Genomic DNA, 23,744 nt, shown 5'->3' with positions numbered 1-23,744 from the left:
CTCTGTGGCACGGCAGGATTCGCTGCGGAAAAGGCGCCGAATGCCACCGCCGGTGTGCGTAGGCTACACTCATTGAAAACAACGTGTTCGAATTTTAAAGACGTGGCGCGGTGCTGTAATTAATTTGTATAACCTGGCAATAAATATATAGGCCTATATAGTGTTATATGCTAAACTGATTTTATTTCAGGTCCGGGAGCGGTATTTAAAAAATGCAGGACTTGGTAAAACAGGACTCTGTTTTACTGCAAAAATCCTACAATGTGCAACTTTAAGTGTCAAATGTTTGGTTGTATGACCTTTCAATGCAGGGGCAGAAAACTTTTAAAAACATCTTCATTTGTGTTTTGAAGATGAACGAAAGTCACATGAGGGTAACTGATGACAGCATTTTGCATTTAATATGTTAGATCAGATTAAACAGTTTTAAATGGTTTAATATGATGCACCATTTACAATGCCTGATGAAAGAATAGCAGTCTTTCGAAAATATGAAAGGCTCATTACCACTATCTCTTCCCAGGAACCTCTGTAGAAGATTGGGCTGTTCACGTTCCAATAGGCACAAAAACACTCCAGGCGACCCAGCTTATGTAGAGAATGCACACAGACACACACATTAGACACACAATCACAGTTGATATGTGAAATCTTATTATTATGGAATGCAAGTCATGTATATTCATACTGGAGGCTTACTTTGTAGATGATCTTGGCTGCTTCATTCAGAATACAAGTCTTCCAATTCTCATCTGCTGTCTATAAGAGAGAAAAACTGATACTTAAAGACCTGAGTGTGCAAATAAGAACTGCTTTTTCAAATTAATTGTAACCGTGCCTGATTCACTTTTTGGCATTTATGGTAATATTTTGAGAGATCACCTGTAGACTGAGTTCTGAAAGAGTCATGCCCATAGAAAGAGGTTTTTGAGGGTCTGACACCTGAAGAAGTTCAATAAATTATACCATTTAATTACACGATTAAAAAGTACATCTTCATTAATATGCAATGCGTACATTCAAAAATACACATTACTGAAGACATGTATGTAGATTCAACACTTACATCATCCTCATATCTGATGTGAATGCTGGTGATTTTGACCTGGAGGTTTTTGATAACTTGCGTAGCCAGTTTCTCAGTGAACGTGTCCTTCTTTTCCTCATGAGTCTTCTCTGAAATTAAAAACAATTCAGTAAACATAAATGAAGGGTTTATCTTAACTCCATCCTATTTGCTATTCTAATGCCTTAATCCAACACTTGTGTAAACATATTTAATTCAACAAACAGAATAAAGCCATTAAAAATGCGCTCATATTTGCCACGATGAGTCGATCGCAGTCGCTTCGGGCCACCCACCTGCTTTATGTTCATACTTTTTAGATCTCCTAAAGGGTTTTTTATGCTTTTTAAGCTTATGTCCTTTGTCTTAGAGTGCAGCATTGGGGGAGAGAGAAAAGTTGGTGAGGTAGAAAAGAATCATAGTCCAGCAATAAACGCACACCCTTGTAATAAACACACACGAGTAAAAATGCACAAAAGCACACCAAGCAGAAAGAAGGAAAACATATATCTACACATACACCCTCGGTAAACACTGTTGCTGATTTTTTTTAAATCGATTTTTGAACAGAAGATGGGTGTATGATTGGCCTGCTATAGGAATGGGTCTGTACATACCCCGTGGTGGATTCTTATACACATAACTCTCCAGATTAAACACAAACTCTCCAGCCTGAGAGCCTGCCGTCCATCAGATGCAGCACAAAGCAAACACATACAGCTGTTAGGGATAGAGATCTGAATGTACAGAGGGACGGATGGATGGATGGAGAAATGGATTGGTTCACAAATTAATTTAGGGACGGGTGGATGAATGTTTTGTGTGAAGTGATGGAATGTAGGGACTCACCAATATTGAAATACTATTGATATTCTGTCCTACTGTAGCTACTGAATTTGTGTGTTAAATACACTACCTCACCAAGGCTACATTTATTTGATCAAAAATCTAGTAACACAGTAACATTGTAAAAATATATTAGGAAGTTAAATAATTGTTTTCTATTTTAATATATTTTAAAATGGAATGTATTAACGTTTTAGGAATCAGAAACAATAATAATAAAACATAGCTGCTTAAAATCGTCATGAAATCAAAATTGACAATTCTTGTTTTTTTCCATGTAATTTTTCATGGAATATTGGATATTCATTATAAATTATTGATCGGTGTAACGCATTATTATTTTTTAAAAACAAATGCCCTCATAATATTTAATCAAAATAACTTCCCCTCCCACTTGAAGCATCATAACCTCTTCTCTTGCGGGATAAGGGCGGGACAACCCATCACTCACATGAGATCACAGCAATAGCAAACCACAACGATTCAACCATCCAATCAATTCCCGATGGATAAAACACATACAGCTTTGATAATGTTACATGCACACAGCAAGTCCCTCCACATGTGCTCTTAAAGAGAAAGCAATCTTAAAAGGTCCATATTTAAAACTTTCTAAAGTAAAATAGCTTCCAGCAGATTCAACCAACTGAAAAAGCGTAATTGGCGTACTATGACGTTGGACGTACACTTTCAGCATAAGGAAGGCAGTCTGGAAGCAAGATATTTTACTTTATAAAGTTTTAAATATGGGCATTTTTCTTACACAAAACCCATGAATTCACTTCAGAAGGTCCACTGGGTACTACACCGATTTGCTGTTGGTGTATTAGCCTAAAACAACACACTCGCCATATTGTTTATCTAAAAAGCCCTATGTTGTTACAAATGCATCACATGCAACAAGAGATTAACTGTTGCCAAATTGCTTTATGTTACACTTACTCTAGCATCAGCTATTGTGTAAACAGTAGGGTTGGGTACCGTTTATATTTTAATTCGGTACCGGTACCCAGTGGTACCTTTTTCCAGTACTTAAGAGATACATCAATAACTGTGCAGAAACTGCAAGTTATTTATGTGTTATTGACATTATGCCAGAACTGCCTTGGTCTGCCATTGCATGTAATGTTTGTATACTGTAATATTTACCAGTAAATATAGGGTATAGCTACTATAGTGTTAACCAAAACTGTTAGGGGTTAACAATAGCTAATTGAATTCATAAAAACAAATATATATATATATATATATATATATATATATATATATATATATATCCCACAACTGTGTGTGTATTTCCTGGTAATCAATTATTATATTATATTATAATTATTAATTATAATATTAATTTATACTTAATGAAACATTTTGCAACTGAGCTTTACTGTTAAAATTAAAACATGAAAGAAAAATGGATATTACTTTTAAAACATAAAGTTTTGATATTATTATTATTACACTGAGACGTCTCTACTGTACAGCAGTGATATATTTATCAAGTTAAACCAAACTTTTATTTTGACGGGTTGCCGTGCCTCTGAGTTTGTATGTGTATGACATGACGGTAGTTTTTCTCAAATGAAACAGTAAAATGCTGATGAAGTCTCCCAGAGCGGCTCTGGACATGACGGACGTGCGTTTATGTCCTCATATGAAACGGAAACACGCGATTGTAAAAAGTAAACAGTCACATTTAACTTCTTACCCACATCATGAATGACTGCCTAAAAAGCCTCGTTAAAGCCCCACTTGGCTACTTTTGCTCTCGGGGTCCCCCTACAGTTTGGAAAAAAATAATGTCCTCAACTACTGTCGTAAGCGCTGTAATCCTACAACAGGGGATGCCATCGCGCGTGCATTTGTTGACATGACAACCCTGATAGCCCTGAACTAGTGATGCGTGGCTCGTCTCATAACCCGCGGACCCCGTATGTCTATTTAATGGTCGCGGGTGCGCGGCGGGTTGTAAAAATATATACAGTGGTGCGGTGCCGGCCAAATAACTTCATAAAAGTGGCGCTGCGGATCGGTGCAGCACATGGTGCAGCACTAACAGTTCCCCTGAACACTGCAAGAGGATTTCGAGTTCTTCTGGCGGCGCGTGTGAAATGTCTTCATCCCAGGTAACGTTACAGTCAGTGGCATATGCTTCAGCATGTCATATGAATATAATTTCATGGCTTTTATTTTTTTCAAACGCCAAATAATCACGATGCTCACGTTTACAAGCCAGCGTCATTATAGTAACAGTTAGTCTATTGGTTACCGTTTTACAGAATCTATATGATACTTCAGTTCAATGTTTGAGTGGTAGCTCACCGTAACAAGCAGGACAGCATCGGTCGGGCACGCCTCCTCCAGCTCACGCCGACGAGCAAACCCTGGTCACATTTTGATCCTAGTCCTGCCTTTAATCCCATCACTTTTTCGTTTCCTCTTATTGCTTTCCTCCAACAAAACATTTTCTTTCTTATGTGTCTGTGCTGCTTCGGACATGACTATATTATCCGACGAACAAAGTTGTGCTCGCACGTCTGAATGTAAGGAAGTGTGTGTGTTGGTGGAAGTGACGTATATGCCGTAAAGCAGTCAAATTTTGTAGTTCTTTTTGTTCTCGGGTTACTACCCGAAACCCGAAGTTTAAAAGTACGATTAAAAACGATACAGACCCCATCAGGCTATGGCAGACGTGTCATTCAACCTATTGTAAGTCGATTTATCATCACAAGAGTCTTAAAAAATATATTATGAAGGTTGAAAAGTTACCTAGTGCTGATTTAATAACTTACTTTCGCCTGACTCCGCTGACTGCGAGCACATCTCCCCAAGCGGACAAGGTATTTACTTAACGCTACTGTTTTAGACTAAAAACCAGATTATACCACTGATAGACGCGCAAACTGGTTGCCTGTGTGATGAGATATACTAATATCCGTCTGCTCGGGCAGATTCGGCTCAAAGTCGTGCATTTTCGGACGATTTTGACGTCATTTTTGCCTGCCTATAAAATCCTATGATAAAATCTCTTATAAATCAGCAACGGTTTGTTCCAAAGTCACATGTCCGACATCAAATGATGTCATTACTTCTTTCGGAGGTAAATTTAAAGACAGTGTGGTAAATTATAACATTCTCTTCAATATATGATCTATATTATTGTCTGCACATAGAGTAGATTAATTGATTGTGTTATCAATTTACCATCGACTTTAACAGTTGATAAGGATTTACATGGTTGACAATTTAATTTAAATTGTATTAATTGCTTGTACTTATTTTTGTTGAATTAAAAGAAAGTTTTCATTTTAAAGATTTTTCTCTTTTCCTAATGCATCCTGTCAACTGTGTTACTTGGTCTGTCAACTGTGTTATGTTTGGTTTTTATGCATGTTTTTAATGTGAACTAAACCGTCATACAAATAGATAGGGATATGTCTTGAGATGGAAATCTTGGTAAGGATGTTAAATAATACTAAATTTAGCATAATGTGGATTTATGAAACAGCATTTGTCCGTAACACAGTTGACAAAATGTATCAAATCTTGATTTTCATTACCATTTTTAAAAAAGTAATTAGAGTTTAATCTTGCCAAATAACTAATTTAGCACATTAAAGGGTTAGTTCACCCAAAAATGAAATTTGTCATTAATGACTCACCCTAATGCCGTTCCACACCCGTAAGACCTCCGTTCATCTTCAGAACACAGTTTAAGATATTTTATATTTAGTCTGACAGCGTATCCAAGTGTATGTACACTATACTGTCCATGTCCAGAAAGGGAATAAAAACAACAAAGTTGTCCATATGTGACATCAGTTAGTTAATAAGAATCTCTTGAAGCATCAAAAATACATTTTGGTCCAAAAATAACAAAAAATACAACTTTATTCAGCACTGTCTTCTCTTCCGGGTTTGGTTTCAAACCTCAAAAAAAGATTCAAATGGTTATGAATCAGCGGATTGATGGAGGTCAACGGAGGTCTTACGGGTTTGGAACGACTTTAGGGTGAGTCATTATTGACATAATTTTCATTTTTGGGTGAACTAAACCTTTAAGAGCATATATTATTCAACTCCTAGTTTATTGATAAAAAAAAATGATTTCCTAAATTTTTGGCTGACCTGAAATGTACCCCAAATATAGAATGACTCAAATAATGATAAACTGTCATGATGTAGATTTATTGAGCAACCTTAAATAAATTGATGAATGAATGATGAATGAGGTTGAAAAAGACTGATTATGGTATATAAACAGATGGATGGGTGCGATGAATTGATGAACATCCGTTAATAAAAGTATACATCCAACAACTAGGTATAAATTATGACCATAATCAAAAATGGATTATTCACAGGTTCAAGGAATGATTACATCCTGTGTATTCAAAGAGACTAGGGGTTTCTCACCTCTGCGAGCAACCAGCTGAAGAGTATCCTCAATGCGCTGAAGCTCCTTCTGTTTGGCCTCCTGAAGGTATCGCTCCTCTTTAACTGCATCATACTTAATCGCTTCAAACACACAGCACACACACACATGGTTAGAGGCAAACAAACATTGCAGACACCATTCATATCATTCACACATGACAAGTCTTTCGTTTATTACAATTTTTTTTTTACATCTACCTGCCCCCTAACGCTGTCTTTGGATATGCACAAATGTACACATGAAAAAAAAACTAATACAGATTCACACACACACTGAGCGGTCAACCATGTAACCTCTTTCTCTTTGCTCTGTGGCTTATAAGTAGCTGAAGTCTAATGATGCTTACTCAAGCAGACTTAAGATTTTCATTGCGGTTATGTCCTTTGCTTTGGCAACCACCCATAAAGCTCTATCAGGAAGGACTGGTTTTAGACCAATTCATGAGAAACAAAAACCCTAATGCCTGCTATTGTACAAGCTTGCACTGTTTATCTTTCTTAACTAGAGTAATGACGGACACCATTCCAAAGTGGCTCTTTTAAAAAAGGCAAAATAAACTAAATAAGAAATTAGAAAAAATTAGTTTGAGGAGTTCCTGAGGTAAGTCAGTCCATTAGAGAGATAGTGTATTCATTCCAATATCTCATTCTGAAGAAATCAAGGTTCGTAGCACATCTTTTTCAGCAATATAGCATATGTGGCTGAAATATGTGTATGCTCCCAAAGAGAAAAGCTTGTGTACACCTTAAAAAGACCAACAACTTTTGATTTAGAAGTTGACTGACTTCAATCCCAGAGACAGGCAGAGACAACCTCTCATGCTTAAAAAATTATTTGATTATTGTGTTTTAATACATGCATTATACACAATTGATTGGTTTATAAGGTAAATCAGAGAACAAAATAAATATTAACAAAAAAGTTACATATTTGAACACTTGATTGAGAGATCAATACATGCTATCAAAGGTTCTCCAAAACCAACATCTGTATTTGTATGATTAAACATCCTAACCACAGGGAAAATATAATGTTTGCCATAATAATCAGAGTCAGATACACACAAGAGCAGCCTATCCGTCCGGGTCCCAAGCCACCACCCTTCTACCCACCTTCTACACCTGGCTTACCATTGTAAGGTGAGGAAAAAAACTTAGACTCAGCTGTAACATGTAAAAGACAACGTCAGTCGAAACAGCCCAGTAGAAATAGAAGATATAGACTTTGTCAAAGAAATTCAGTTATTCAGTACATTTGTAATTGCTGCTATAGTAGACATAAAAATAGCATCTTCACATCGTTCTTAGTCTGAGATAATCAAAAGGTGTAAGAGTTACTGACTGTTTTTAAGGGATTGTGCATTCTCAATGCTTAACACCCCAAACTATTATAAGGAATTTTCAGGGTTTTAAGAACTGTAATTAATAAAATATATTTGCATTTTTTAAAATTGCAAATACAGTATATCAAAAGTATAAGTATACAGTATATTTTTTTTTTTTTGTCTAGTGCATTTTTTCCATAATATGATCTTCACTGATAATTAAAGTTTCTTTGCAGTGAAACATTGTATAAGTATTGTAAAATAGTAAGAGTATTATACTAGTATGCGGTTCCGTATTCAGCAACTCTATCCACCCTCTGTTAAAAGGCAGGAAACCTCTAGGTTATAAATAATAAATCATGCAATTATTCTTAAGAGGAGATGTTATAACAAGAAATTAAAGCATTTTGCAGACAGTTAAAGACAGTAAAGTGCCATGAAATGAATAACATGACGCTTAAGGCTAGATATATGAACCATTTAAACTTCTACATTAAAAGATGTGTTGCATTAAGAACATTTTAAGTAAAACAAAAAACTATAAGCACTTACTTGCACCAGGAACCACCAGAAGGTATAATCCATCTAATGTGGCCACCACTGCTTCATTGTAAAGGTTTTTCCAAGGGATCTTCAGGGTCAGTTTACCTAAAAAGCAGGTATTTTCAGTTCACTGTGACTATGTGGAAGATAAAAAAAACTTGAATAGCGAATGATGACAGATCCTCTGAAATCATTAGCATTATGTCATTCCATGCGTCTCAGTTAAAAGTAAGGGCCTTTTACACCCGGTCACCTAGCTATCCTATCCGATTGTGGAAAGACTATGTAAATACCCACTTGAACCCACTTCAGGAGGTGGTTTGAGATTCATTCCAAACTGTGCAAACTCCAAAAAGAGTAAATGCATCTGGTTGTTGAAACCACATATGTAAATTTTACTCCTAATATAAAACAAAAATGATGGCGTGAGAGCATTATTGGCTATGACATTTTAGTCGGATATGACAAGGGCTACTGCAACACGCATCACTGCAGATGATTAGATGAGTATCTGTACAGTAAGCCAACATGATGCAAATGAAAGTGAAAGTAAGGCGTCGCAGAATCAATACACAATCATCTTTATTAAAAGTGCCAGTGCTGGTGCCGCCATCTCTCCTATTGCAGTCTTTGATCTTGAATTTACTGATATCTGTTGCTTTTGCGTATAGTACAGGAATTGAAGATTTATATTCGTTTTTCATTAACACATTTATGTGGCCAAGTATAAACGGAGCAATTTTAACAAATCCGATAGCTACCCGATCAGTTAAAACACATGAAGTGACCAGGTGCAAACAGACCCTATGACACACATTAAACAATATAAACATGGTTATTAGGCAGAATCAGAGTCAGTTATACATTTTTGTTAGTGAACGAGAGCAGTTAAACATTGGGGAATGACATTATTTATTTTAGAAAATTTACAAATTTGATTTGTTGGATTAATGATTCATCTTTAGTGGGTATATCTCTTTGGATCAAGCACGTCTAAAAAGCAGAATCAAAGTAGACCTTTTTGTTTAAGTTTTTTTGTAAATGTAGTAAATATGCAGGGAATTTTACAGAAATGCTCATACTAGCATGTCTTCCTTGTATACCAATTACTTTTTACAACTTGACATCTAGGCACACTGTCCAGCAGATGTTTAAAGTCATCTGACTGGATCATGTGATAACATGAACTGATGACTGTTTTAACAAGCTCCTTCTTATTGGCAAGACATCCGTGCTGTGATGCTTGCTGAATTAGAAGTATCTGTTAAAACTGCTTAACCCAACAGACAAATCTATTGAGGAAAAATGAGAAACTGTGAAAGCAGACAACAAACTTGAAATGTCTATATTCAAATGCATATTACAACAGAACAGATCCTTCAAGCATTACATCTGCTCAAGTTTAATTCCATTTTGAGTGGGATCTCTCCCTACAACCACCAGGAAGTGAAATAAAATCACTTTTATTTGACTGTTATTGCAAGGTTCAGTCGGTCTTGAGCTGCACAATATAGGAAGTGCAATTCATCACACTAAATCTCCTTGGTTACAGGTTATCAACACACAAGGCAGAATATTAAAAAACATTTCAGACTTTTTCACAACACAACACATGCTACAATTTCCTGCAGCACAGATTCCCCTGATAAAGACAAAGTCGTATACTCACCGATCTGACCAGCCTTCACTTTAAAAGGGACGTCAAACTCACTCTAAAGAACAAAGATAAAACCGGTAAATGGGTTTGAAAAACAAAACAACATAAAAAAAACACTTTTGCAGACATTTACAAACTAGTTATTATCATTTAGTTTTGGAAACATCAGCAAATCTCATCGTGTTAACACTCAGAAGCCACAGGCGCTTAAGAGTCGACCACAGTGTTACATACACAAACACACTTTTCAAGATAAATATGGTTGTTTTCATGTATGTATATATGTATTTATTTATTATACAATGTATAAATGTGTTTTATTATATTCTAAGTTGAAACAAGAGTCGACCTAGTTAATAAATTACATATAAATTTAAATGAAAATAATATCTAACATTTAATTAAACTTGTTTCATGTGGTTAACACTGTCCAACATAAAACTTACCAAAGCATTTTCTTTGACCCTCAGATTTTCCAAAACCACATTTCCTAAAAAAAAAAAAAAAAAAAAAAAAAAAAGTGAAAAAGAAAACAATTATTACATTTAAAATTGTATATATTAGGTATTCAATGGCATAATGTTGCAAACTGTGCATGTATTATTTGGTCCACGTTCACTGTTTTTTTTTTTTTTTTTTTTTTTTTTTTGTGGTCTGTGTTCAGTCAATTTTTATCACTGCAATTTGCCTTTTATGAAACAATACAGCTTATCCATTCATCCAATACCAGAAACTCATAATTCTGACAGTCAAAGATAAAAAAAATACCACCATGAAACGCATAAACAACTGAATGCAGATATGATTGGCCACTTTTGACATTGACGATAATTGAATTGGCATCACAGAAAAGAAATAAATGTCAACCAGAGCAGCTTATCTGATACTGGGATAAAGATGTCACCATATCAAACGGCATGCTGACAAAATAACAGGGCACCCATGCTGATCTGGCCATGGCTTGTCTAAGCCCCGTAGAGTCTCTCACACCTATGAAAGGTGACGGTTTAATATATTAAAGCAGTTCCCTCCTCTCCTCTCGCTTTAACAACTGCTGACAATTTTTTGGTTTTACGCATCGCACTCTAAAAAAACGTTGTACTCAAAAAACTGTGGCAGATGAATATGAGCTTGCAGGGGCAGCATTATAAGCAGACCAAACGGTTGGAGAAGTCCTGCATACGTCACCAGAGAAAAGTCTTCCGTTTTCACCGGAAGATCCAGTAATGACATTTTGATTCGATATGACATGGTTTAAATAAAACATATACATAAATGAATCATTCACAATACAATCTATAACATGCATTAAGACCATACTGTAGATAAGGTAAACTTTTTTTGCCAGGAAATGTTCCTTTTGATTCTAACGAAAGCGGGTTCAAAATATCCTTGGAATTTAACTGAAAGAATCTAGTTGGAGTTGTTCTGGCCATGACACATCCAGTAACGTGACTATAATAGCACTGCAGAATGATAGTAATTTGATATATGTCTCCTTTCAAAACATATACTAAAAGATTAACTGAACTGAATCAACACACATATTTGAACAATACAGTACATAAACAACACACAAAAAGAAAGATTAAGCACAGATGGGAATTTAATGGGAATTGAGAGGGTCATGTTCCCATCAGTGATAGTGGGAATTATGAATGGACCTCACCAACAACGCTTCTAATGAATTATTATTTTAAATAATTATAGCAAATTAATTTGATAATTTATAGTAAATGTTAGACTTGAACCACAGCTGCAATATTTGAAACTTGGAATGTAAAAAATTCATGTACATTAAATCTGTGTTTTATTTTCCCCCAGAAAAAGATATACAACCAATTGTACAGTAAATTGTTTACCTAATGTACAAATGTCTACATGCTATAACTCTAAAGTGGAGTCATTATGGTGTTGATAAGAGTGATATGGGTCAAAGAGCCATTGCCATTTATCTGTAGAAATATAGAGCTCTAGGTTTTTAAAACAGGTATTTAGAATGTACATTTTCCAAGATCATGAATCTGTTTTGTGACACTGAATTTACAGTATGATATAAAGAGTAAGTGCAAAGCAGTACCAACAGAAAACAACAAAAGTTTTCAGGAAAATGAAGGTGTGGTCCACGTCAAACCATTTTCTGTCATATCAAAAATATAATTGTGTGTGTGTGTGTGTGTGTGTGTGTGTGTGTGTGTGTGTGTGTGTGTGTGTGTGTGTGTGTGTGTGTGTGTGTGTGTGTGTACACAAACATGCATGTATACATAATGTGAGAATTAACAGGCTTGAATATGTTTATGACTGAGATGAAAAACATAATAAGGTAGAAACTCTATAAATAGTTAAAGTAAACCGTATAAATAATGGCTGTTTTCATCGACGTGCAAGCAAATTGACAGACTGCCAATCTTACAGAACAGAAACCAATCAAACACGAGACATTAATGGACAATGCAGTAAATGTACATCCAGCTTGCATTGCATCTCGGTATGGTACGTTTTACAACAGACATAAGATAAGACGAGCGTTAGTTTATGGCAGGCTGTTTGACGGATAACGTTATACGCTTACCTCCCCATATGCCAATCTTTAGCTGCGACTTGTCCAGGTTTTCCACATAATCTCCAATGAATCTGTTCAATAGATCACTAACTAAAGACTCAAACACCATGGTGAGTCGAGAACGACAGCGACACTGTCGCAGACAACACGTTAAAATGCCACAATACGCATGTGATAAGGTTACTTCCCTCCCTGTGTGACAGGCAAGATCGACTCTTTCGGCGATCCACTCACACTGTCTGCATCTGGGGTCGCGGGATTACTTTATAAACAGGCTGGCTAGTTGATTCAAGAACATTGTTTGCAAAGTGAAAGTGCAATGATGTGGCATGATGTTTATTTGTATACCAAATGAGATACGCCTAAAGAAGACTTGCTTATTAATGTGCAAGATATACAATTACTGTTCACTATAATGTATTTGTGTGGGTTAATGACATTTTACTAACTAATGTAAACTAGAATGGCTATATTCTGAAATGTGAGAAAATGTATTAATCATCACCTTTTTTTATTTGCTGATACATACTGAATTCAAATGAAATTATTTGATATAGCCTAGACAGACACAGTTAATTTGTTAGATAACATTAGGATGGAGGGCCCTGAATGTGACTGTGATGGCATTTTCCCACTTCACATGCATCCATCAAACTCTACCCTTACATGACTGTGGTTTTCCTTTAGGGACAAGATACCAGGCTATTCAGACAGATTGGTCCACGTGGTCCCCAGGAAATCTGGTAGCAATCTTATGATGTTTGAGCACATAGAGGCTTTTTGTCTCTGTGCTGAATGTTTTAAATCCAAACATGTTGTAGGATCTCGAACCTGTAATCAGACACTGAAAGACACACTGCAAGCTGCTGTTGTGTGTAGACAAGACTTCCAGGCTTGGTACAGTATTCATATTACATTGCGCAGATGTTCAATGATAAAATATAATTTAGGAACAAACCTTAATAATTAATCATCCAATTAATACATTCACGAATAAGTAGGCATAGGCCTATTCTATTGTAAGATAAAAAGGAGGCTAATCATACATTAGCTAATATAGGTAATATATAGAATGCTGGCAAGTACTGCATAAGTAGCCTACTGCATAAATGCTTCTCACAGGTTTCTATATCAGCAAGTAAAGTCAAATGTGAGATGAAAATGAAAAAAGTTCTCATATTTATATAATGTCGCTCTGCCTGTTCTCTTTTGCTCCAGTGTTTTGTTTTGTTTTGTTTTCCCACAAGCCACTGTATGCTACAAAGAACAGCATCTGGGTTAGACTTTGGATGCAAATAACAAATCAATAACAAATAGATGAATTATCCCCCCACCTAAATTCATTGTCATGGAAAAAACAGCTGTTGTTTATTTATTCATGAAAAAGACGAGAGCAACAGCAACATCTACGGGTGAGTGGATGTAAGAGCTTTTTCAGTCTGTTTTATGGGGGAGACAGTCTCTACATTTTCAGAGACACACATTTTAATTGTAATATACAGTCTTGTTCAAAATAATAGCAGTACAATGTGACTAACCAGAATAATCAAGGTTTTTAGTATATTTTTTATTGCTACGTGGCAAACAAGTTACCAGTAGGTTCAGTAGATTCTCAGAAAACAAACAAGACCCAGCATTCATGATATGCACGCTCTTAAGGCTGTGCAATTGGGCAATTAGTTGAAAGGGGTGTGTTCAAAAAAATAGCAGTGTCTACCTTTGACTGTACAAACTCAAAACTATTTTGTACAAACATTTTTTTTCTTCTGGGATTTAGCAATCCTGTGAATCACTAAACTAATATTTAGTTGTATGACCACAGTTTTTTAAAACTGCTTGACATCTGTGTGGCATGGAGTCAACCAACTTGTGGCACCTCTCAGCTGTTATTCCACTCCATGATTCTTTAACAACATTCCACAATTCATTCACATTTCTTGGTTTTGCTTCAGAAACAGCATTTTTGATATCACCCCACAAGTTCTCAATTGGATTACGGTCTGGAGATTGGGCTGGCCACTCCATAACATTAATTTTGTTGGTTTGGAACCAAGACTTTGCCCGTTTACTAGTGTGTTTTGGGTCATTGTCTTGTTGAAACAACCGTTTCAAGGGCATGTCCTCTTCAGCATAGGGCAACATGACCTCTTCAAGTATTTTAACATATGCAAACTGATCCATGATCCCTGGTATGCGATAAATAGGCCCAACACCATAGTAGGAGAAACATGCCCATATCATGATGCTTGCACCTCCATGCTTCACTGTCTTCACTGTGTACTGTGGCTTGAATTCAGAGTTTGGGGGTCGTCTCACAAACTGCCTGTGGCCCTTGGACCCAAAAAGAACAATTTTACTCTCATCAGTCCACAAAATGTTCCTCCCTTTCTCTTTAGGCCAGTTGATGTGTTCTTTGGCAAATTGTAACCTCTTCTGCACATGCCTTTTTTTAACAGAGGGACTCTGCGGGGGATTCTTGAAAATAGATTAGCTTCACACAGACGTCTTCTAACTGTCACAGTACTTACAGGTAACTCCAGACTGTCTTTGATCATCCTGGAGGTGATCATTGGCTGAGCCTTTGCCATTCTGGTTATTCTTCTATCCATTTTGATGGTTGTCTTCCGTTTTCTTCCACGTCTCTCTGGTTTTGCTCTCCATTTTAAGGCATTGGAGATCATTTTAGCTGAACAGCCTATCATTTTTTGCACCTCTTTATAGGTTTTCCCCTCTCTAATCAACTTTTTAATCAAAAAACGCTGTTCTTCTGAACAATGTCTTGAACAACCCATTTTCCTCAGCTTTCAAATGCATGTTCAACAAGTGTTGGCTTCATCCTTAAATAGGGGCCACCTGATTCACACCTGTTTCTTCACAAAATTGATGACCTCAGTGATTGAATGCCACACTGCTATTTTTTTGAACACACCCCTTTCAACTAATTCAACTAATTGCCCAATTGCACAGCCTTAAGAGCGTGCATATCATGAATGCTGGGTCTCATTTGTTTTCTGAGAATCTACTGAACCTACTGGTAACTTGTTTGCCACGTAGCAATAAAAAATATACGAAAAACCTTGATTATTCTGGTTAGCCACATTGTACTGCTATTATTTTGAACAAAACTGTATATGTCATAAAGTAAGAGAATGACAAGTTACAACAAGATTAGACATTAATTTCGGGTGATTAAAATCCCATTTCATACATAATTTTACAAATATACTCCTTACCTTTTTTGGCTTCACATTTTTTTGAAAAAGTCATCTTAAAGCAGACAGCAGATGAACCAGTTTCCTGCTAATTCCATAAGGGGCAATAGAGCTCTTCTCTAAACCAACTGCACCCTAATATTCCTAAATGTGAATCGTTGATTATTAAGAAATTACATTATTACACGTGTCAAATACCCACCTAGTCATCATTTAAGAATTGTGACAGCCTGATGCCATGGTAACATCATACAAAGGACTGTGCTGTAATACAACACTTTGATCCATAGAGAGCAGCATTTAGGCACTTACAGACAAAAACTAGAGTCTGATGATCTGGGATTCAAAGTCTACATTTCATTGCAATTAAGATCAGCATGGGTGGTCAATATTTTTTGAAAGCCACCCATTTCATGAGGGTGATAGGGAGGAATTGCATTATTTTAGTTTTTAGGGTAGGATAGGTGTTCTCCATAGAATGTGTGGAATGCTGCTGTGGGCTCACCCCTGTTTGAGCTTTGTTGGGTCAACACCTCTGTAACACATTCCAGGTGCTTGACCATACAATCCATGACTGCTTAAAGGCTAGGTCCACTAAAACTAGGCATGATTTACAACTGCGAATCAAAAACAGTGAGTAGCACAGTTAGAAAGAGAAAGACATGACTTATCTTTCCTTGTGATACGGGAAGCTCGTTACTGTACTTGTAATTTAACCCTAGAATGCATAAAGGAGATCAAATTGAAGTAGCATGCTATTATTTATTAAACATTGTATCAATTACATTTTTTATTTATTTGACATTCCATTAATCATTCTAAAAACGTGTTGCTGAGTCCCATCAAAATCATTTTCATATTTATTGGTCATTGGGTCAAAATTTTGTATCACTAAGAATGCTTAAAGGGGGTCAAATTGACATGGCATGCTATTATTTATTAAATATTGTATTAATGAAAATTTGTAATTATTTGACATTCTGTTAATTATTCTAAAAACGTGTTGCTGTCCCCATCAATATCATTTTCATATTTCTTGGTCATTGGGTCAAATAATTTTGTAGGCCTATCACTATCCCAAGAATGCTTAAATTCGTATTGCTTATTCATTTTCTGTGGAATTTTGACAATATTTTTGGATACATTTTTGTCAATAATACTAATATTTATTTTCGCGAAAGTTTCTTTTTTTTAAATGCTGTGACTTTTTTTTAGCTATGAACCAAGAATTTGCCTCATATCAATATGAAGAATGCTACACACGTAGTAGTATCTCCGTCCTAACTATAGCTAAAAAGCAGAATGTAATGATAGGCTATCATACCGGTAGGCCTTTGTCTGAATTCACATTCATAAAACATTCAAATAGCCTATAGGCTACTTCTGCCATAATTCTCAAGTTCACATCCAAATGATATTTTACTTTCGCTATATAGCCCGTTGTACCCTTTTTTCATGGTAAATATTATATATTAAAATATAATGTAATATAATTGAATGAAAAACGTAGGCTACTAAAGCACAGAAGGTCGACTACCAAGACTACATTCCCCTTGATTCCGGTCTGCATGACGCATTTCCTCTAGTCCCACCTTTAGTAATCGGCTGGGCTCGGTAAATTCCGTGAGGCGAAAAGGGATTTACTCCAAAGAGGCAGGACAAGACCGTAGTTTACTCTGCATCGAGCGGCTGAGAGCTTGCAATGAAACTGCGGTAAACAAACTCACCGGTAAGATCCACTGTGCTCAGATTTCAGTGTTCGGCGAATTGTGCTCAGAAAGATCCGCGGTCGCTTTGTGTTTCAATGTGTTATATATTAATACGGCAAGACCAATCTCACATGCAGTGTTGAATGGATTGGGATTTGGAGGTGCGTGGAAATAAGCAGTGTGTGCTGGACAGAGACGTGCTTAGAGTCCTTATCTCATCTGACATGATACACATGCTTCACCAGTTGCTAATGAGGAGAATTAATTGACGCGCACATTAATCGATGGGAACATTGTGGGTATCTGCTTTGTAATTGGTAAGTTCAACTACTTAAACGCTTGTCTTTATAATGCAGAAGACGGATGATGGTGATTGGATATTTGCATTGAGGCAAATGTTCGCTCTCGTTTTTCACGAGACGGAGGGAGGCTGTGGATGGATCAAAACGGCTTATTGGCTATAATATGTTTTTTTTTTTTCAAACTCGCCAAGACTTGAAAGTTTGTGTTTTTCTAAATATGCAATACATAACTTTTTATTGATTGCAACTGTAGGCTACCGTCATATTCCGCACATTATTTGTTTAATAAAACTTTGCCTTTATTCAGTTCATTTCAGATTTTAAAAAGTAGCGAAGGCCTACGTTTTTAAAGTAGCCCAGTATTTAATATTTTACATGCTTTATCTGGGCAGAAGTGAACTTCTTTAGAAGTCGCCATTTAGGCTTCAATTTGCTATTGTGCGTAGGCTATATCATGAAATGAGCATAGGCGCGAGGTCTGAATTCTAATCGAATGTTTTACTTCCAGACATTGTCTTACCTTAAATGTATTCTTGTTTAAACATTTAAACACTTTTAACTACATCAATTCATCAGTGGGAGAGAACGCTTTTGTGATTGCCCAGACACATGCAGCATGCTGACGCCACACCCCTCTGTGTCATCACATTTAAACATCCCCTTAGACTTTTGTATGTATACTTGTGGATTCGTCATTGTTCTTTTAGGATATAATTGTTTGGCTTTTATTACATTACTCACTTAAAAAAAAAATCTAATTCGCTGTTATTTTGCCGAATTGCATAGGCTATTCAACAATTTACAAAACCTGTTTATTGTTTTGAGAACAAAAAATAGTAGGGGAAACTCAGGCTAAGTTGAACATAATATCGACAATGTTTTGATTACACAAATGTGTCTTCTCTAGAATTACATTTTTCACCTTGTTCAATGCAGCTGTTATATTGTGTAATGTTATACTGTAGAGTTTTACTTTGGTCAAAACATGTAGGCTGTTACAAATAATAATGTATGTTAGCTATTTATTTCATGAGTTGAGTTATTTCATTTTTAGTTTTCTTTTTTTTTTCTCTCCATGTTTTTAATGATGATTATAGCTGAAAATCCTGTTATAAGTTATTTATTGGGAGGTTCCCATTGTGACAACGTTCTGTGGTACAATGTGTCCCAACATTATGCTACTTTTATTCTTTGCCATTTTTATAAAAAAGGAGATGCCATATAAAGTAACTTTCTTTTCCATGAGTTTTCATTGACATGGTTGTTAAATTGATAAATTAGTTGATTTGCATAGGTTAATCATAAGTTTTGTAACTATGTGAAGGTATGCAACTATTTTCTTTTTGCATTGGCTCTTCAGCTTCAGGGTCAAGAACTAACTTTAAATGTGTTTTTTTAGTGACAGTCAGGTAAAGATGGTTTCTCCTACATCAAGAGCAGGAGTCATGTATCCAGCACATTCCTAAAGTTTTGAAGCACTATTGTGAGCTAGTGTAACTCATCCTTCTCGTTCTAAGAGCTTGTAATCTCTCTTTGAGACGCATGCATTGCAGGACTGTGTTTTATTTTCGCATTTACCTTTTATCAGCACTGTAGACCTACTTTGCTTTTAAAGTCTTAATTCCATCTTACAATGTTTAATGTCTGATGTAAAGGAGACAGACAGGTCTGCTTACTGTGTATGTGGTGATGGACTGCTGATGCTGATGAATCCAGTAGCTTAGGAAAAGGCATCAAGCAGAGTACTGTCTGCTGTCCTTTTGATAAACTGCAGCTGCTTTTTATCACGGCTGTCACTTTTATTGGTAGCGTGCCCATGGGTCGTACCTCATTGGCAAGGTTCCTGGTATTCAGCATGTGTACACTGTATAGATGAACAAGCTCATTGACTTCTGCTAGCGACTCATCACTTGTCGCTTTCTTCACTCCAACAGTGTCCCACATATACTCTGTTAAAATACCATTTACTTGAAAGGCCATTAGCCGAGTGTAAATGTTAAACGTGACTAAATAAAGGAAAGGGTTCCCTTAATGCCATAGATCAGATGGTTTCTTTAGGGAGAGTTAGGCATATGTCATATGGGACCAATGAGTAAAACATGCTATTTTATATTGGAACGTCAAACAGTCCATTTATTTGTTCTCTTTTCTTTAAATTATGAATGGCCACTGGTCACAAAATGTATTTGTTTATTTTGCCAGGCACTTGTGGTTCAGATAAGCCTGCTGCTTTTATGAACAATATTGCATGAGAAATGAGGTCTGTCTGCTAATCATAGCCTTCATTATATTGATTTTACCCAGCTATATGTCAGCCAACACAGGTTAGGAATATGCTTGTTTAGAAAAAATGGCTTTCATCACTAATTGCCACTTATTGTCAACACTTTGTAGTCATTTTTTAATAAAATAAAAACTACAATAAAACCAGTAATATTGAGAAATATTATTGTCATCATTATTAATCTAGCCACAAGAGGTCACACGCCAGTGTACCGTAAAATTTTTGCCAAATCCATTATGCGAATCACGAATTGTCATTATTATTATTACAATTTAACATTTCTATATTAATATATTTTAAAATGTAATTAATTTCTGTGATGGTAAAGCTGAGTTTTCATCAGTATCATAACATCAGTCTTCAGTCACATGATGCTTCAGAAATCATTCTAATATGCTGATTTGATTCAATTGGTTGTTTGGCTATCACCAGACCAAGCTCAATTTTTTTTTAATTGAACATTGGTCTGGGGAGTCTCTGAGAGCAATTTCCCTGAGAGTATTTTCTACTGCACAAGAGGTGTGAGCAACAAGCATAGTTCAAATAACTCTGTACGCAACTGGATAATCCTTTAACCAATCAGACCACATGAGGCATGATCAACAACAGGCATCAACCCATCCTTCTCTATGCGCCGGATGGATACGCCAGTTTGTGATTGTTTTCTGCAAAAGTGTAACAGAAGCAGTAGAGATGCAGGGCGAAATCAAATTGCCAGCAGATCAGGCTGGGTTTACCCAGTGTACTGATTTGGTGCAAGAAACATTTCTTCTTATTATCAATGTTAAAAACCGTTCACATCACGGTGACCACAATAATTTTTCAGGATTCTTGATTATTAGACTATAATACCATGATCATGATCAAACCCATCCTTGTTGAATAAAACAATTATTTCTTTAGAAATAAAAACCTTATTGACCCCAAACTTTTAATGAATAAGCTACTGCATGACTTTGTAACTTTGAGACTCCTGCATTCTTGGTATTTTGAAGGGCATTTTTGTTTGTTTAATGTTGATCAGGAATTGTAGCAAACAGATTTATGTGTATGTGCATTCGAACGAGTATCAGCACACCTGCCATGTTCTTCACTTCACCTTGGACAAGTGCAGAATTTTCCATTCTTCCAGAGAACCGCTAGAATTTTTTTTTTTTTCCGTGTAAAGGTTTTTACAAATGTAAAAATTCCTGGCATTCTCAATACCACATTCAGACAACCATACCTTTCACATGCCCTAATGCCCTTCCAAACCTGTAGGATTGTTTTTCTTACATTGAACACAAAAGGAGAAACTTAGCAAAATGTTCACACTAGTGAATGAGCAGCTGCCGTCAAGCTGACAAATATGATAATCACATCTTGTGAATGGTGTATATGTTTGTAAATTTAAGTCTTATTCCACTGAAAATCCACCCCTCTGCAATAGTTTAGAGTAAAATAGAAGCAATACAGTTGTACATGTTTGGAACAACATGATGGTGAGAAAATCATAACAGAATTTTAATTTGTTAGCTATTCCCTGAACACTTCGTATTTACACAGAAAGTTAAGGTTAGGTGGGAGTCTAACTGAAACTCTTCCTCAAATGCAGTGGTTATAATTAGCAGGGGTGTCGTTGGGTATGCGGGTGTCACATCCTTTAGCTCCAGTGAGTTCTGATCATGACTGCCAATAGCAACTGATAAAACACTACACCTCCACACACTACAATGTCATCATTCTCTGTTTTTCAACTCCTCTTTCCCTGTTTTGCCACTCTCTTTCATCTGCACCTTCAGATAAATTCTTAAATGAAAATTACCGTTTAGTCAGTCTTTAGAAGTTTTAGTAAAGCTTTAGGTTTATTGAGTTGTGATCCCTCAAAACCCTCTAATTTAGTTACCTGTGATCATTACCTGTCATAAGAACCAATACAACAGACATTTTGTCTAGCTCAAATTTGTGTTCATATAGCCAGCTGAGGGATAGTTCACCCTAAAATGAATACTATTCACCCTCATGTAATAAATAAATGAATGAATATATATTTTATGTTTGACATAAAGTAACCCCCATTATAATATGTATTAGTATTTGACTTTTGATGTAAACCACTGTTTTTACCATATACCATCAAGGTATATATTCAGGGTTTTTTTATGAAGTTTATAATTATATTTATCAAGGATGCATTTATATTGAATGAAAATGACATCAGAGAATCATAAATAAATAAAAATATTTATTTTGAACTTTGTTGATCAAAGTATCATAAAAAAAGAACATTACATTTTTACATTTGATAATAATAGGAAATATTTGTATAGACAAAATCAGCATATTAGAATGATTTCTGAATGATCATGTGACACTGATGAATGCAGTAATGGTGCTGAAAATTCAGATTTTCCATCACAGGAATAATTACATTTTAATATATATTAATAGAACGTTATTATAAATTGTAATGTTTCACAATATTTTACTTTGTTTTTAAAGAAACGCAATCCCGGTGAGCATATATAATATATTATATGAAATACAAGCATATTTGAACTGTCTGAAAGTGTTTACCCAACAAAATATCTGGCTCCATACAGGCAGACACAGGACACCTTATGGAGCCTTGTAGTTTGAGTTTGACTCTGGAGGCCTGAGGCTGTTTCTACCCCCACATTCTCTGTGCCGAAAAAGGATCCAGGTCAGTCTGTTATATTAGGAGCTTCTGCTATTGCTACCTCCCGTTCAGCAGAATGGCTAACTGGCTCGCCGTGATCTTTTGTGCTCACTAAGAGTTGGTTGCCAGAAAGGGCAGGTACAATTACCATTCAAGCTGCTATGAGGCTTCAAGCGATCTGCTCTCATTGGAACACATTCCACTGGAGTAGTAGATGAGTAATCTAAGAAAGGTGTTGAAAGGAAAATACAGTGGTCTGATGGATTGTTGGACAATGTATTGGGGAAAGAACATGTCCCAGGTGCTCGTTTTAATGAATAGTTCCAAAGGTAAAACATTGCATGCATCCCATCACTCTGATGCTTTTTCAGTCAGGGTATTTTTGGGAATTCAAGGTATTTTTTTTTGCCCTCTGACACGAGGCTCAATATGGAAACAGAGAGTCGAGAAGGGCTTTTCTGAGCCAGTCTACAGCTGCTGGGTGGCGTATGCTGCAGAGATCTAGCATTTCCCTGTATTGTAGACTATTTTAATATATTATTTTTATATTAGTAATTAATTAATTAATTTGTTTGTTTGTTTGTCTGTTTTTTGTTTTTGGGGAAAATAATTGTTTTCTCCATTTTAAGAAAAGACAATGGATTTAAAAGATAATTATTAAGGTTAACCTTTTGCCATTCACCTGAACAAACATATAGGGAGAGTTCACCAACAAATTCTGTTACCATTTATTACGTGCACTGAAAAAAAAAAAAATGTTTCCAATTGAAATTTTTTCCAATGACTGATCACATCAAAAATTTTCAGTTGGCCAAATTTAATTTCTGTAAAATTGATGCCATTGAATTCACAGAAATTAAATTCGGACAACTGACAAATGTAGACACATTTTTTTTTTACATTGTACAAAATATATGGATAAATATATGGAACATCTTTGTGATTTATTTATTTATTTATTTATTTATTTATTTTTGAAAATCAAAGTCAGTGGGGTCCAGTGTTGTTTGAACCTCAATTTACTTTCAAAATATTACAATTATCTTAAGTGTCATAAATCATAAAGTAAAAATGTCAGCCTAATAATTTGAATATCAGTACAATCCTAATTATGGGAGGGTGTGTTTCCTTTTTTCTTTTGTAA

The 23,744-nt window shown here is 35.7% G+C and overlaps 2 protein-coding genes across 10 annotated transcripts in view; one reads left to right on the top strand and one right to left on the bottom strand.

The window, feature by feature from the left end:
• Positions 1-12,652, bottom strand: part of vps13c (vacuolar protein sorting 13 homolog C) — a 64,343-nt gene extending 51,691 nt beyond the window's left edge. For 2 of the 7 annotated variants that reach the window (XM_067442325.1, XM_067442335.1), the window contains exons 1-12: positions 12,444-12,652; positions 10,318-10,361; positions 9,884-9,926; positions 8,224-8,319; positions 7,478-7,510; positions 6,326-6,427; positions 1,684-1,746; positions 1,363-1,431; positions 1,067-1,176; positions 883-942; positions 700-759; positions 508-588 (exon numbers count right to left, since the gene is read on the bottom strand). In XM_067442325.1, the coding sequence (XP_067298426.1) occupies positions 508-588; positions 700-759; positions 883-942; positions 1,067-1,176; positions 1,363-1,431; positions 1,684-1,746; positions 6,326-6,427; positions 7,478-7,510; positions 8,224-8,319; positions 9,884-9,926; positions 10,318-10,361; positions 12,444-12,543 (861 nt within the window). In that variant the 5' untranslated portion in view covers positions 12,544-12,652. The remainder of the gene's footprint in view (positions 1-507; positions 589-699; positions 760-882; positions 943-1,066; positions 1,177-1,362; positions 1,432-1,683; positions 1,747-6,325; positions 6,428-7,477; positions 7,511-8,223; positions 8,320-9,883; positions 9,927-10,317; positions 10,362-12,443) is intronic. The other 5 variants (XM_067442343.1, XM_067442367.1, XM_067442361.1 and 2 more) reach the window with 3 other exon arrangements.
• Positions 12,653-17,267: 4,615 nt separating this feature from the next.
• The window catches only part of tln2a (talin 2a), a 66,630-nt gene continuing 60,153 nt past the window's right edge, over positions 17,268-23,744 (top strand). For 2 of the 3 annotated variants that reach the window (XM_067441889.1, XM_067441870.1), the window contains exon 1: positions 17,268-17,375. The gene's annotated coding sequence lies outside the window, so the exon portion shown is untranslated. Of the gene's footprint in view, positions 17,376-17,442; positions 17,673-23,744 lie in introns of those variants that run through there. The other variant, XM_067441881.1, reaches the window with a different exon arrangement.

Source organism: Pseudorasbora parva, chromosome 1, assembly GCF_024679245.1.
Source record: "Pseudorasbora parva isolate DD20220531a chromosome 1, ASM2467924v1, whole genome shotgun sequence".
Taxonomy (NCBI): domain Eukaryota; kingdom Metazoa; phylum Chordata; class Actinopteri; order Cypriniformes; family Gobionidae; genus Pseudorasbora; species Pseudorasbora parva.
The sequence above is the reverse complement of the archived record's forward strand: the minus strand, read 5'-3'. Positions and strand labels throughout refer to the sequence as shown.